At 36.2% G+C, this 15,063-nt stretch overlaps 1 protein-coding gene across 1 annotated transcript in view; it reads left to right on the forward strand.

Annotated features, from left to right (window-relative positions):
* Nucleotides 1-15,063, forward strand: part of C17H8orf34 (chromosome 17 C8orf34 homolog) — a 336,297-nt gene that overhangs the window by 61,507 nt on the left and 259,727 nt on the right. Inside the window, 1 exon segment of the mRNA XM_073794504.1 lies at nt 10,999-11,127. Coding sequence (XP_073650605.1) covers nt 10,999-11,127 — 129 coding nt within the window.

Consider the following 15,063-nt stretch of genomic DNA (forward strand, 5'->3'; position numbering starts at 1 on the left):
TATTTTCTTATGTTAAATAACTTTTGCATTCATGGATAAATCCCACTTGGTCATGATGTTTAATCCTTTTTTTTAATGAGTTCACTTATTAGTTTTAGTTTTTATTGCATGGGAACAGCTTATAAGTACTCTTTTAAATTTGATTTTTATTTTATATAGGGTATAGTTGATTTACAGTGTTGTGTTAGTTTCAGGTGTACAGCAAAGTGATTCAGTTATATATATACATATATCCATTCGTTTTCAGATTCTTTTCCCGTATAGGTTATCAGAAAATATTGAGTAGAGTTCCCTGTGCTATACAGTAGGTCCTTGTTGATTATCTATTTTATATATAGTAGTGTGTATATGTTAATCCCAAACTCCTAATTATCCCTCCCCCCACCTTTCCCCTTTGGTAACCATAAGTTTGTTTTCCAAGTCTGTGAGTCTGTTTCTGTTTTGTAAATAGTTCATTTGTATCATCTTCTTAGATTCCACATATAAGTGATATCATATGATATTTGTCTTTCTCTGTCTGACTTACTCCATTTAGTATGATCATCTCTAGGTCCATCCACGTTACTGCAAATGGCATTATTCCATTCTTTTTTATGGCTGAGTAATATTCCATTGTATATATGTACCACATCTTCTTTATCCTTTTCTCTGTCTATGGACACTTAGGTTGCTTCCATGTCTTGGCTATTGTAAATAGTGCTGCAATGAACATTGGGGTACATGTATCTTTTCGAATTATGGTTTTCTGTGGATATATGCCCAGGAGTGGGAATGCTGGATCATATGGTAGCTCTATTTTTTTTTTTTTTTTTTTTTTTTTTTTCTTATCAATCTTTATTTTTTTTATTTTTTTATTTTTTTTAACATCTTTATTGGGGTATAATTACTTTACAATGGTGTGTTAGTTTCTGCTTTATAACAAAGTGAATCAGTTATACATATACATATGTTCCCATATCTCTTCCCTCTTGCGTCTCCCTCCCTCCCACCCTCCCTATCCCACCCCTCCAGGCTGTCACAGAGCACCGAGCCAATATCCCTGTGCCATGCGGCTGCTTCCCACTAGCTATCTACCTTACTACGTTTGTTAGTGTGTATATGTCCATGACTCTCTCTCGCCCCGTCACAGCTCACCCTTCCCCCTCCCCATAACCTCAAGTCCGTTCTCTAGGAGGTCTGCGTCTCTATTCCTGCCTTACCCCTAGGTTCTTCATGACATTTTTTTTTTTTCTTAAATTCCATATATATGTGTTAGCATACTGTATTTGTCTTTTTCTTTCTGACTTACTTCACTGTGTATGACAGACTCTAGGTCTATCCACCTCATTACAAATAGCTCAATTTCGTTTCTTTTTATGGCTGAGTAATATTCCATTGTATATATGTGCCACATCTTCTTTATCCATTCATCCGATGATGGGCACTTAGGTTGTTTCCATCTCCGGGCTATTGTAAATAGAGCTGCGATGAACATTTTGGTACATGACTCTTTTTGAATTTCGGTTTTCTCAGGGTATATGCCCAGTAGTGGGATTGCTGGGTCATATGGTAGTTCTATTTGTAGTTTTTTAAGGAACCTCCATACTGTTCTCCATAGTGGCTGAACCAATTCACATTCCCACCAGCAGTGCAAGAGGGTTCCCTTTTCTCCACACCCTCTCCAGCATTTATTGTTTCTAGATTTATTGATGATGGCCATTCTGACTGGTGTGAGATGATATCTCATTGTAGTTTTGATTTGCATTTCTCTAATGATTAATGATGTTGAGCATTCTTTCATGTGTTTGTTGGCAGTCTGTATATCTTCTTTGGAGAAATGTCTATTTAGGTCTTCTGCCCATTTTTGGATTGGGTTGTTTGTTTTTTTGTTGTTGAGCTGCATGAGCTGCTTGTAAATTTTGGAGATTAATCCTTTGTCAGTTGCTTCATTTGCAAAAATTTTCTCCCATTCTGAGGGTTGTCTTTTGGTCTTGTTTATGGTTTCCTTTGCTGTGCAAAAGCTTTGAAGTTTCATTAGGTCCCATTTGTTTATTTTTGTTTTTATTTCCATTACTCTAGGGGGTGGGTCAGAAAGAATCTTGCTGTGATTTATGTCATAGAGTGTTCTGCCTATGTTTTCCTCTAAGAGTTTGATAGTTTCTGGCCTTATATTTAGGTCTTTAATCCATTTTGAGCTTATTTTTGTGTATGGTGTTAGGGAGTGTTCTAATTTCATTCTTTTACATGTACCTGTCCAGTTTTCCCAGCACCATTTATTGAAGAGGCTGTCCTTTTTCCACTGTACATTCCTGCCACCTTTATCAAAGATAAGGTGTCCATATGTGCATGGGTTTATCTCTGGGCTTTCTATCCTGTTCCATTGATCTATCTTTCTGTTTTTGTGCCAGTACCATACCGTCTTGATAACTGTAGCTTTGTAGTATAGTCTGAAGTCAGGGAGCCTGATTCCTCCAGTTCCTTTTTTTGTTCTCAAGATTGCTTTGGCTACTCGGGGTCTTTTGTGTTTCCATACAAATTGCGAAATTTTTTGTTCTAGTTCTGTGAAAAATGCCAATGGTAGTTTGATAGGGATTGCATTGAATCTATAGATTGCTTTGGGTAGTAGAGTCATTTTCACAATGTTGATTCTTCCAATCCAAGAACATGGTATATGTCTCCATCTATTTGTATCATCTTTAATTTCTTTCATCAGTGTCTTATAGTTTTCTGCATACAGGTCTTTTGTCTCCTTAGGTAGGTTTATTCCTAGATATTTTATTCTTTTTGTTGCAATGGTAAATGGGAGTGTTTTCTTGATTTCACTTTCAGATTTTTCATCATTAGTATATAGGAATGCCAGAGATTTCTGTGCATTAATTTTGTATCCTGCTACTTTACCAAATTCATTGATTAGCTCTAGTAGTTTTCTGGTAGCATCTTTAGGATTCTCTATGTATAGGATCATGTCATCTGCAAACAGTGACAGCTTTACTTCTTCTTTTCCGATTTGGATTCCTTTTATTTCCTTCTCTTCTCTGATTGCTGTGGCTAAAACTTCCAAAACTATGTTGAATAAGAGTGGTGAGAGTGGGCACCCTTGTCTTGTTCCTGATCTTAGTGGAAATGCTTTCAGTTTTTCACCATTGAGGATGATGTTTGCTGTGGGCTTGTCGTATATGGCCTTTATTATGTTGAGGAAAGTTCCCTCTATGCCTACTTTCTGCAGGGTTTTTATCATAAATGGGTGTTGAATTTTGTCAAAAGATTTTTAGTTTTTTAAGGAACATCCATACTGTTCTGCATAATGGTTGTACCAATTTATGTTCCCACCAACAGCGTAGGAGGGTTCCCTTTTCTCTTCACCTTCTCCAGCATTTATTGTTTGTACACTTTTTGTTGATGGCCATTCTGGCCAGCGTGAGGTGATACCTCATTGTAGTTTTGATTTGCATTTCTCTAATAATTAGTGATGTTGAGCATCTTTTCATGGGCTTTTTGGCCACCTGTATGTCTTCTTTGGTAAAATGTTTATTTAGATCTTCTTCCCATTTTTTGATTGGGTTGTTTGTTTTTTTGATGTTGAACTGCATGAGCTGTTTGTATATTTTGGAGATTAATCCCTCGTCGGTAGCTCTGTTTGCAAATATATTCTCCCATTCTGTGGGTTGTCTTTTTGTTTTCTTTATGGTTTCCTTTGCTGTGCAAAAGCTTTTACGTTTCATTAGGTCCCATTTGTTTATTTTTGTTTTTATTTTCATTACTCTAGGAGGTGGATCCAAAAAGATATTGCTGCGATTTATGTCAAAGAGTATTCTTCCTATGTTTTCCTCTAAGAGTTTTATAGTATCCAGCCTCACATTTAGGTCTTTAATCCATTTTGAGTTTATTTGTGTTTTATAGAATATTCTAATTTCATTCATTTACATGTAGCTTTCCAGTGTTCCCAGCACACTTATTAAAGAGACTGTCTTTCTCCACTGTATGTTCTTGCCTCCTTTGTTGTAGATTAATTGACCATAGGTGCGTGGGTTTATTTCTGGGCTTTCTGTCCTGTTGCATTGATCTATATTTCTGTTTCTGTGCCAGTACCATACTGTGTTGATTACTGTAGCTTTGTAGTATAGTCCGAAGTCCTGGAGCCTGATTCCTCCAGCTCCATTTTCTTCCTCAGGATTGCTTTGCCTATTCAGGTCTTTCGTGTTTCCATAATCCTTTTAATATGCTGCTGAATTTGATTTGCTACTATTTTGTTGAGGATTTTTTCATCTGTATTCAGAAGAGATATTGGTATGTAGTTTTCTTTTCATATCTTTGTCTTTTGTGTCAGGGCAGTGCTGGCTTTATAGAATGAGTTTAGCTGTATTCCCTCCTTTTCTGTTTTTTTGGAAGTGTTTGAGAAGAATTGGTGTCAGTTCTTCTTTAAATGTTTGGTAGAATTCACCAATGAAGCCACCTTGTCCTGTGCTTGACTTTGTTTGTTGTGAGGTTGTTGATCATTGATTCCGTGTCTTTACTTATTATAAATCTTTTGTTTATTCTTGAGTAGCTTTTGGTAGTTTGTTTGTTTCTAGGAATTTTTCCATTTCATCTAGGTTGTCCAGTTTATTGGCATTAAATATTCATAATATTCTCTTATAATCCCTTTTAAAAACATTTCTGTAAAGTTTGTAGGTTACAGACTTGATTACATTTCTGATTTTAGTAATTTGAGTCTTTTCCCTTTTTTCTTAATCTAGCTAAAGGCTTGTTAATTTTTAAAATCTTTCTTAAGAATCAACTTTTGGTTTTGTTGATTTTCTCTGTTACATTTGTATCTTCGATTTCACTTATCTCTGTTCTAATATTTATGATTTACTTCCTTCTGCTGGGTTGAGTTTAGTTTGCTCTTCTTTTTCTACTTCTTTAAGGTATAAAGATCAGTTATTGGTATAAGATGTTTCTTGCTTTTTAATGTGGGCTTTACAATTATAAATTCCCATCTGAGCACCACTTTTGCTGTGTCCTATAAATTTTGGTATGTTGTGTCTTCATTTTCATTTGTCTCAAGATATTTTCTAATTTCCTTTGGGATTTCTCCTTTCACCCATTGGTTGTTTAAGGGTGTGTTGTTTAATTTTCTCATGTTTGTGAATTTTCTGCTTTTTCTTTTTTTTTCTTTCCAATTCATTCCATTGTGGCCAGAGAAGATACTGTTATGATTTAAATATTTTAAAACTTATTGAGACTTATTTTGTGGCCTGACATATGGTCTATACTAGAGATTGTGCCATGTGACTTGGAAGAAGACTATGTATGGCTGTTATTCTGTGTATTTTTCTCTATATGTCTATTAGATCTAATTGGTTTATAGTGTTGTTCAAGTACTCTGTTTTCTTATTGATCTGTTTAGTTGTTCTATCCATTATTGACAGTGAAGTATTAAGAGTCTCCAACTATTGTTGTAGAGCTCTATAACCTCAGTTACGTCAATGTTTGATTCATGTATTTGGAGTCTCTGTTGTTAGGTGTGTATATGTTAAATAATTGTTAAACCTTCTTGACTGATTGACCCTTTTATCAATATATGATATTCTTTGTTTTGTAACAAGTTTTGTCTTAAAGTCTGTTTTGTCTGATACTAGTATAGCCACACCTGCTCTCTTTGGTTTCTGTTTTCATGGAATGTCTTTCAATCATTATTTCTTCAAATATTCTTTCTTCTCCTTTTTGGGACTACCATTAGGTGTATGTTGGTACATTATACAAACTGATAAAGTAAGAAAAGTCATATGACATCTCAAATAATACTTGAATGGTATTTGATAAAGTTTTACATCAATTTCTTATTTTAAAACAAAACTAAATAAAAGGACTTTTAGAATAAAAGGATATCTTCTTAACTGAATTATTGTCTGGCAGAAACATTTATATAATATGTATAAAAAGTTTTCTAAGTGATTGTTCTCAAAAGGAAAAAAAGACAATAATGTTAAGTCATTAACTTTCATATGGGGTAAATATCATTAACATTCATTAAAAACATCTCTACTGCTAAAGCTTACTTAAAAATAGATACTATATATTAATTAGGCCAGTGAAGAACAAAATAACCTGTTAGCCTATCCAATAGATTGTGAGCTCCTGTAGAATGTCATCCCCATGAGGGCAGGGAATTTTGTTACATTTATTCCCACTGGTTTACTCCCAGAACCTAGGACAGTGCTTTGTGCTATATACCAATGAGAGAATAAATGAGTAAATGAGAATTTAAGGATTAATTAGTGCTAAAATGTTTAGAAGCTGTGCATTTTCAGATAACAAAAAAGCACCTTACACCGTGCAAACTGGTATAGGTACAAAGATCTGCAAGATAATATTATGTTTTTAATTTTCAATTTTGATTTGTCATAGAGGAAAAATAATGACACATAGGGTTCGATGAAGCTTTTTCCTTTGTGGTTCAAGCATTTCTACTATTTATCTGGTGGAGTGGTGGTTCTGCTGGAGTGGTTGAGGATGATGAGTAGGGTCTTGGCAGAAAGAACCAGCAGAACATGTGTCTGTCAGGCCCTTGTGCATGATAGTGTGCACGGATTCTTTTAGAGCTATTTCAGATTTGTGATCCAGATGAGAAAATTGAGGTAAGTACGTTAGCTTCAGTTAAAACCAAAAGCTAAAACCAGTCCTCGGGAATTTTATTTATGCACATTTAGAACAGCATATACAAAGAGGAATAGCTGTATATTTGCTAAAATTTTAGGAAAGAAATGAAAAGACCATGCATGTGTATAGAAAACACAAGTTACATAGATACGAGAGAATGAAGATGGAAAAACAATGTCTGAAAAGTCATAATATGGAAATGCAGAAGGCAGGAGACACGAAGTACTACATTCACTGTTATCAATTTTAGGTATATCTGTAGTACTGGGGAACCTCCCGGCATATTTAAATGAAAGAATGGGAGAAACTTTCAGGAAAGACTATTAGCATTTATTAAATTTTAGAAAACAGAGTTGAAAGATCTAAATAATTGAAATTATTTTGGTTCCAAAGAAATAGATAGATAGTATCTCAAAAGTTATTTGGAGGAAATGGTAAATTTATTATTTAACCCACAGATGGAAATTATTGGTGGAGGTATCAGTGAGTCAGCATTTGATTAATATAATAAAGAATTGTTCAAAATAGGCCCTGTTCAATATACAATAGGCTGTTTTGTGAAGTAGTGACCTCTTTATGAATGAATGGAGCATGCCCATCTGCACGGTGCTGTGGATGGGCTCCTGCTTTGGGGGTGAGTTTTGTCTCAGTGATGTTATGGGTTGTACCTAATCTCAGATTCTTTCACCTCTTATGGGTCATATTATGTTGTTTATATTGTTCTGCTGTTTTCCATATCTCCTGAGGATATTTTTTAGAATATGTATTTAAACTGTAGCCCTGAGTTTTAATACTAAGTATGACCTAAGCAAGGTTTTTTGTTTTGTTTAATATTTATTTATTTATATTTATTTTGGCTGTGCTGGGTCTTAGTTGTGGCATGCAGGATCTTCGCTGCGGCGTGCAAACTTCTTAGTTGCGGCATGCGTGTGGGATCTAGTTCCTCGCCCCGGGATCGAGCCCAAGCCCCCTGCGCTGGGAGCGTAGAGTCTTACCCACTGGACTACCAGGGAAGTCCCTCAAGGTTTTTAATCCATCAGAAACCTTTAGAGATTCTCATCTGGAGACTGTATACTGGGCTGATGACTTCCCAAATCACCTTCCATTATTTACTGAAACATCTTTTGAAATTATCCAGTGTAGTTGATTAGACCATGATTATACTGTGGCCTTCCTTGTCCTAGATTTGGATCCTATGATAAATTGGGTATCACATGTGTAGCAAATTGTCACAAGCTACAAAAATATAAAAAAAAATTTGTCTTAGTTTCTCTCAAAAGTTGCTGAGGGAAAGAGCTTGGGTGTCGTTTCATTTCTCTGTAGTGCTGCATATGACCTCCCCTAAACTCAGTAGGTTAAAACAACAATTTATAATTTCTCATGGTTCAGTGAATGGGCTGGGCAGTTCTGCTGGTCTCACCTGGGCTTGCCCACGTGGATACATTCAGGTGGAGTTCTGCAAAGGCTGCTAGGGTGGGCAGCGGGGCATGTCACATGATTATCTGGGGAGGTTGATTGGAACTGATTTTTTTAAAAACCTATGTTCTTATTTTTTTTAATTGATGAGATCTTAATAGGATATGGTAATTTCCAGGAAAATTAGATAATGTAATGATGCAGATTAGAGAAATTATTCAAAAAAAAGTTAACAAAAGTGCCAGTAAATGTTTTGAAGGATCTGGTTCAAATACAGTTTTCTCTGTCTCCTCTTCTGATCTCTTCCCTGTGCCTGGGCTTGTCCCCCCCGGGAACTCCTGGGTAATGACCTGTGGCGTAATAGCAATATGCCTGGAAGTGTTTTCTAAAACCATTGATCACAATCACTGCTTCCACTGTCCACACTTGAACACTGGTGTGTTGATGTTAGCTGACATTTCCTTCCCAGAGTCCCTTAAACAAAGAAACATGGAGGAAGCAGCTGCATGTTTTTAGTATAGATTTATTTAAATTATAGAAGTAATATTTACTTATTTTGACAATGAAAAAAATAGAGACATGTGGAAAGATAGTCTCTCTCCCTTTAGCCCTCTCAAAGTCTACTCCCTCGGAAATAGTTTGCATCCTTTTACATCCTTTTCTTTGTATAAACTAACATAAGATGTGTGAGTTGAATTGCTTTATAAAATTGGCTTTAAACTGTACAGTACACATTCTTAAGCAACTTGTTTCTATTATTTTAAAATGTATTACGGACATATCTCCATGCAAATAAATTCAGATCTATGTTATACTTTTCCGTAAGTGCATACCTGTACCATAGTGTGAATATGCTATAATTTACCTATTCCCCTGTTGAAGTACAGTTACATTATTTCCAGAGTTTTGCCACCACAAACTTTTTGGTGAAATAAACAAATATCATGCACTTTCCGATAAAATAAACAACCTTGTACATATATACATAAGTATGAGCGTTTTCATTTATTTATGATAATTTACCAGACAGAATAAGATTGCTGAGTCAGAGGATCACTATATGTTTTATTATAATAAATATTTCTGAATTACTTTTAAAAAGGTAGCAGAAAAAAAATTTCAGTAGGTTGAGACTGTCTTTCTTATAGCCTTACCATATAAACTTCAAAAAATTATTTTATTTTTATCAAAACAAAAATATATATGGTTTAAAAAGCAAATTAGTACCACAAGGCAACGGTGTCCTTCTTTTTCTCCTGTTCTGCTTTTAATGTGGAACTACTTTTAACTCTTAGATGTTTCCTTTGGTACACAGATCTACATATGTAAATATACAAGATACTTATATAGTTCTCTTTCAGTTTTTAAATTTGAGGTATTATCTCTTGACTTCCTTTTAAGACATTGTGCTTTACACCCAGGGCCCATCACATTCTCATAGTACAGGCAGGCAACTATTTCAGATGTTGGTTAATGTATACTTTGCATTGATTTTTTTCATGATTATGTTAATTAGCCTTTTTCACAGTAGAGCCATAAAATAGCCAACTGTTAATTTGTTTCCAGAATTAATAATTGGCTTGTTTTTCTGTTTGCTTTGCTCTCTCTGTACCCATCACTAATGCTTCACCAAACTCTGCCTTAAAGTATATATTAAACACTCTCAATATGCTTAAATACATCGTGGTCTTCTGTCTTAGTTTTTATTTTATACTTTATTTCATTTAAGAGGTTTTAGAGACTTCTCTCCTGTAGTCCTTTGTCCTCTTGCTCCAGTCTTTACTCCTTAGTTTCCAGACTTTTTCTCAGCTCTCTGCTGAGACCATCCTTTCTTTACTGTCATCCCAAGACTTACCTTTGCCTTTTTCTTATGGAGGATTATCTGTTTCCTGAATCTCAGGTCTTTCCAGTTTTGGGTTTACTTATTTATTTTGGTGGAGCACCTCCATTAGGAGCTTTCTGTAAAAGAGCGCTTGCCAGATATAGTTCTGAGTCCTTACAAGTATCTTGATTGATTCTTTCATTGGATATAAAACTCAAAGTTAGAAGTGATCTTCAGTTGGAATTTTGAAGGAATTTCTCCTGTGTCTTCTGGGGCCAAGCATTGCTATGGAGAAGTCGGATGACAATTTGATTTGCTGTTTTTGTCCCTGAAAGCTTTTAAAGATGTTCTCTTTATTACCACTGTTGTAAAATGTTGTGATGATATGCCTTACATTATGCTGTGGGCATTTTATGGATCCTTCCATAAAGGAAGGCAATTATGTTTTTATATCCTTATTATTTTGGCATTGGTCCTCCTTGATTGATGCTTTCATGTTTAAATGGCATGAAATGTCCACTTTTTGGGGCATCTCTCTTCAGGGACTAGGTTTCAGTATTCTCTACCTTGCTAAATCCAGTTACCACTCAGTTCATTTTGCATCTTCCAAAAACAATTGTGTAGCTATTTCTTGCCTAGTGATGTCTTCTCTCTTTATTCAACCAGTTCTTTGATAAAAGAAAAATACCATAATGTAATTTTAGTGGGAATTTGAGGCAAAGTGAAGGTAAATAGAAGTATTCAGTCTTCTTTGTTTTATCAGAAGACAGCAAGAATGTCTTAAAAACATTTAACTAATTGCTCATGAAGAAGGTAGCAATTATTTTTTAAGCTGCTAAAACATAATAGAAAATATACTTTGCTTGTGTTTTTCCATGATTTATATAAATTATTAGTTTTACATCAGCACCTGCATTTTCTTTGTTCTATAAACACTGTCACACTTCCTTACTTGTTCAGTCAAAACATGTCTTAAAACCCAGCTTCATAACTTCCCCTCTGTTTGCTCACAAGAAAACCATTTCCAAACATTTTTATTCTGTACACTGATCTTGATACAGTCTTTCACGTAATGATGAATAGTAAGTTTTTATCATTATGTAGCATGCTTATGAAGTAATCATTTTTTTTAAACATAGTGCCAAGGTCAGTAGATCATCCTAAGTGGAACTGGAGGACTAAACCAGAAAGCCGTGATTTTGATGAATTGAACCACATCCTTCAAGAGAGCAAGAAACTGGGAAAAGCCCTTGAGAATCTCTCTCGAAGTAAGTTTATTTACTTCATTATAATTGGAATTCCTAACCAATATTAAAGTAGAAACATTCATTACTATTACCAGTAACATATTTCCAACATCCTCATTATAACTCCATGAGGGATTGAGGAGTTCTAAGAGCGTGAGATGGGAAATGAGGACTGATCTTGCATGTTACAGGGATTCGTGGGAAGACTAGTTTATATAGAGTAGGAGGGGCTATAGACCCCCTCCCCACAATGGCTATTTGATTCCAGTCTCTCTACAGTGTCTTTGTGCATTACCCAGGTGAGCTGGACACCTAATGGTACCTTACTCATTCTTCTCTTTTGAACCCTGTTGTTTTGTGTCATCCCAGTTAATGCATGTACCTGTTTCTTCCATGACTTTCTGATGTCTCTAAACTTCTTAAGGATAGTGACTGGGCCAGATTCTTCTTCGAATCCTCTCAGAACCTAGCAACATACCTTTTTGTAAAAGCAATGATCTGTAATCCTAGGGCCTGGGTCAGAAGTTTTGCTCTGCCACCTGTGAGGTGAATAACATTACGTAAATCATTAAACCTGTACGAGTCTTGGTCCTCTCATCTCCAGATCAGGAAGACATGATTCTGTGTCCCTCTTCTGATAGGTGAGAAGGTTTGAAATGATACGTTTCAAGTAAAAACTTTTAAACGTTATTGTTGTGAGCGTAGACAAACAAATATTTTGATTTGATAAATGCATTGTGTATGTAGAAATACATATGTACTTTATGGTTTTAGTAGTGAGTTCAAGGTACTTCTATCTTTCTCTGGTTCTAAGTAGCTCTTAGTTTTAAAAATTAGGCACCTTTAGATGCGTATTAATGCTATAGCCTCACTAAAATTTTCTTCTGGTATTGTGGAATATTAAAGATTCTTAAATGGAAAACAGAACACTAGCAAATTGTAGTAGATTATATTTGAGGATCAGTATGTTTTGTAAAATAGCATTGTGTTACTAGTTTCATGATACTTTTTTTTTAAATTAATTAATTAATTAATTTATGGCTGTGTTGGGTCTTCGTTTCTGTGCGAGGGTTTTCTCTAGTTGTGGCAAAGCGGGGGCCACTCTTCATCGCGGTGCGCGGGCCTCTCACTATCATGGCCTCTCTTGTTGCAGAGCACTGGCTCCAGACGCGCAGGCTCAGTAATTGTGGGTCACGGGCCCAGTTGCTCCGCGGCATGTGGGATCTTCCTAGACCAGGCCTCAAACCCGTGTCCCCTGCATTGGCAGGCAGATTCTCAACCACTGAGCCACCAGGGAAGCCCCCATGATATTTTTTAAAGTTAGAAATTTCCCTTGGTATATATTTTGGGAGAAGTTTCTATATATATGTATATATATGTGTGTGTGTGTGTGTGTGTTTATATATTGTATTATACTGTAATTATATATTTATATACTATATTTTATTGTATTACAATTTTATGTAGAGAGAGAGATTTCGTTTTTTCATACTTCTTAATTTATAATTTACTAGAGCCTTTTTTATTAGACTTTTGTGCAGTGAACCTGTCTCAGAAGTTAACTTGACTTACGATAGGGTCTCGTAATTTTGCCATTAGTAGAAACTCTTTGGTTGGGGTACGAGAAAATCCTGCTTTTGTCTAGATTTACTATTGGAGCAAATAATGATAAAGTGAGTTTTCAGCTAATTATTACGTTCATGAAAAGAACCTTACCTATTAACACGTCAAAGGCTGTATGTGTGCATATGTATGTATGTCTTACCCCTTCGGTCAGAGTCTGTGGCTCTTTATAGACTCTCAATTTATCTATAAACGTGAGTTTAAAAAAAGATTGAAGAAAAAGCCCAATTATTACACATCTTCACTTATAGTATTAGTCAAGTTTTGTCCTTTAAAACATGACAACTACCTTTTAAACACTTGTTATATCATTGTTAATTTGTAAGAAAGCATTTGACCACTAACTAAAACTTTTAAATAAAGGAGTTTGACGCAGTTGCCCAGATCTGTAGCAGACGTGTCAAGGTTCACGCTGCGGTCCGTCCCAGGAAAACCTAGCCTTAGATGGGGGCTCGCAACTGAATCGTCTGAGCAGAAGCGAGTGGGAGCTATGACAGGGGTTCATTTAACGCAGGCAGGGAAGTCTGGAGAAATAAAACGGCTGGGGTAGCGGTTGATTAGGAGAGTAGAAGAGATGCAGGTTCGGGACATTACTCTTGGGACAGAGTCAGGGCCGGAGAAGTTGTTGGGTGAGTCCGTAGCTTGGCCAGGATACAGTGTCACATTCAGCGTCTGTGTATGTGATGTGTATGACGGAGAGTTGTTTTCGGCTTCACTGATCGTTTTAAGGGGGCTCTTTTTTTTGTGGCAGTAGTGGTGGTGTTTATGTGGCATAAGGGAGCAGTTGGTCACACAGGGAGGGGTTGCTCATTTCTCTGTATATGTTTTTTGAGTCTCTTTTAGAACAAGATGCTACTTTCTTGGATGACTTGAGTTTCTGTGACTTTCGCTGAGATTTAATATTAACGTCTTGTCTTAGGCCCAGCATGTATCTAACTACTCAGTTATCAGTTCACCTGAGATGGTGATGTTTATGTACTGATCTCACTGCCCAGAATTGAGCTATTTAATCTCAAACTGTTCTTCCATCTTCCTGAAGGAGGATGCTGTTCATTCTTGTTTGATCTTGTTTGACTCTTACGATGTGGCTTGGTAACTCTTTCTCTAATCTAATGATAACTTTATTAACCATTGTTTTATTTACTAGGAAGACTTAGGGAATGGAGTCTTTTCTCCAGTTATAGTCAAAAGGAATGTTCATTGTCTTGTTATTGTGGACCTTCGTCTCCTGTGTCACAGGAAAGGTTGAAAGTTTTTAGTGATCTCCTAAGTTTCATACAGTCTCTGATAGAATTCTCTCTGGCAAGGTTGGTCTTTGCTTTATCTTAGTTTTACTTTCTGAAAGATGTTACATGCTTTTAAAGTATTTGTTATTTAGTTGGGATTGACAGCAAAAAATCGTTTATATCCCTCAAAATGGTAGAATTATCTCATCTCTACAGCTGTCAGCTTATGCAGACTGTACCATGCTGTCTTTCTGGCTTTTTGCAAACCTCTCGATGTAACGCTTTATCTTAACAAAGTCAGTCATGAACTGTGACACTCCTCATGCTGTGATTCTCTCCTCAAGGTATACGTGTTAGAATAACTTCGGTGGCTTGGAATAATGCCAGTTATTAGTTTTGTGACCTTGGGAATCTTTCTTAACCTCTCTGTGTTTGTGTCACCTTTACTGTAAAATTGCAATAATCATGGTACTATTTCTAAAGGTTTTGTGACTGTCACATGAGATGCTGTATCTAAAGTGCTTGGTATGGTACCTGGTATGAAATAGTTGCTAATTAAATGTTAGATATAATATTCAGTTTCTATTATTGTGTAACAAATTACCACAAACTTAGCAGCTTTAAAGAGTACAGATTTATTATTTTACGATTTCTGTGCCTCAGGAGTACGGGTGCAGGTTAGCTGCGTCCTCTGCTCAGGGTCTGGGCAGGCTGAAATTAAGGTACCGGTTGGGGCTGTGATCTCACCTGGGCTTGGGGTCTTCTAAGCTCATTCTTGTCGTTGGTCAAATTCAGTGCTTGCTCTTGCAGCACTACGATCCCTGTTTTCTCACTGGCTGTTGGCCAGGGGCTGTTCTGAGACCATTCTCAGGTCCTTGCCTCGTGGCCTCCTCCTCTCGAAACAACAGTGCACTGTTTCTTCTTTGAAGCCACTGGGGCGCATCTCTCTGAAGCTTTGCCTTCTTTTAAAGGGCTCATCTGATTAGGTCAGGGCCACCAGGATCATCTTCCTTCTGGTTGACTTAGTCAGCTGTTTAGTAACTAAATCAAGAGAGTGATACCCTTTCATCTTCAGTGGTCCCACCATGCAGACTCAAAGGGAAAGGAC

This window comes from Tursiops truncatus, chromosome 17 (assembly GCF_011762595.2).
Source record: "Tursiops truncatus isolate mTurTru1 chromosome 17, mTurTru1.mat.Y, whole genome shotgun sequence".
Lineage (NCBI taxonomy): Eukaryota > Metazoa > Chordata > Mammalia > Artiodactyla > Delphinidae > Tursiops > Tursiops truncatus.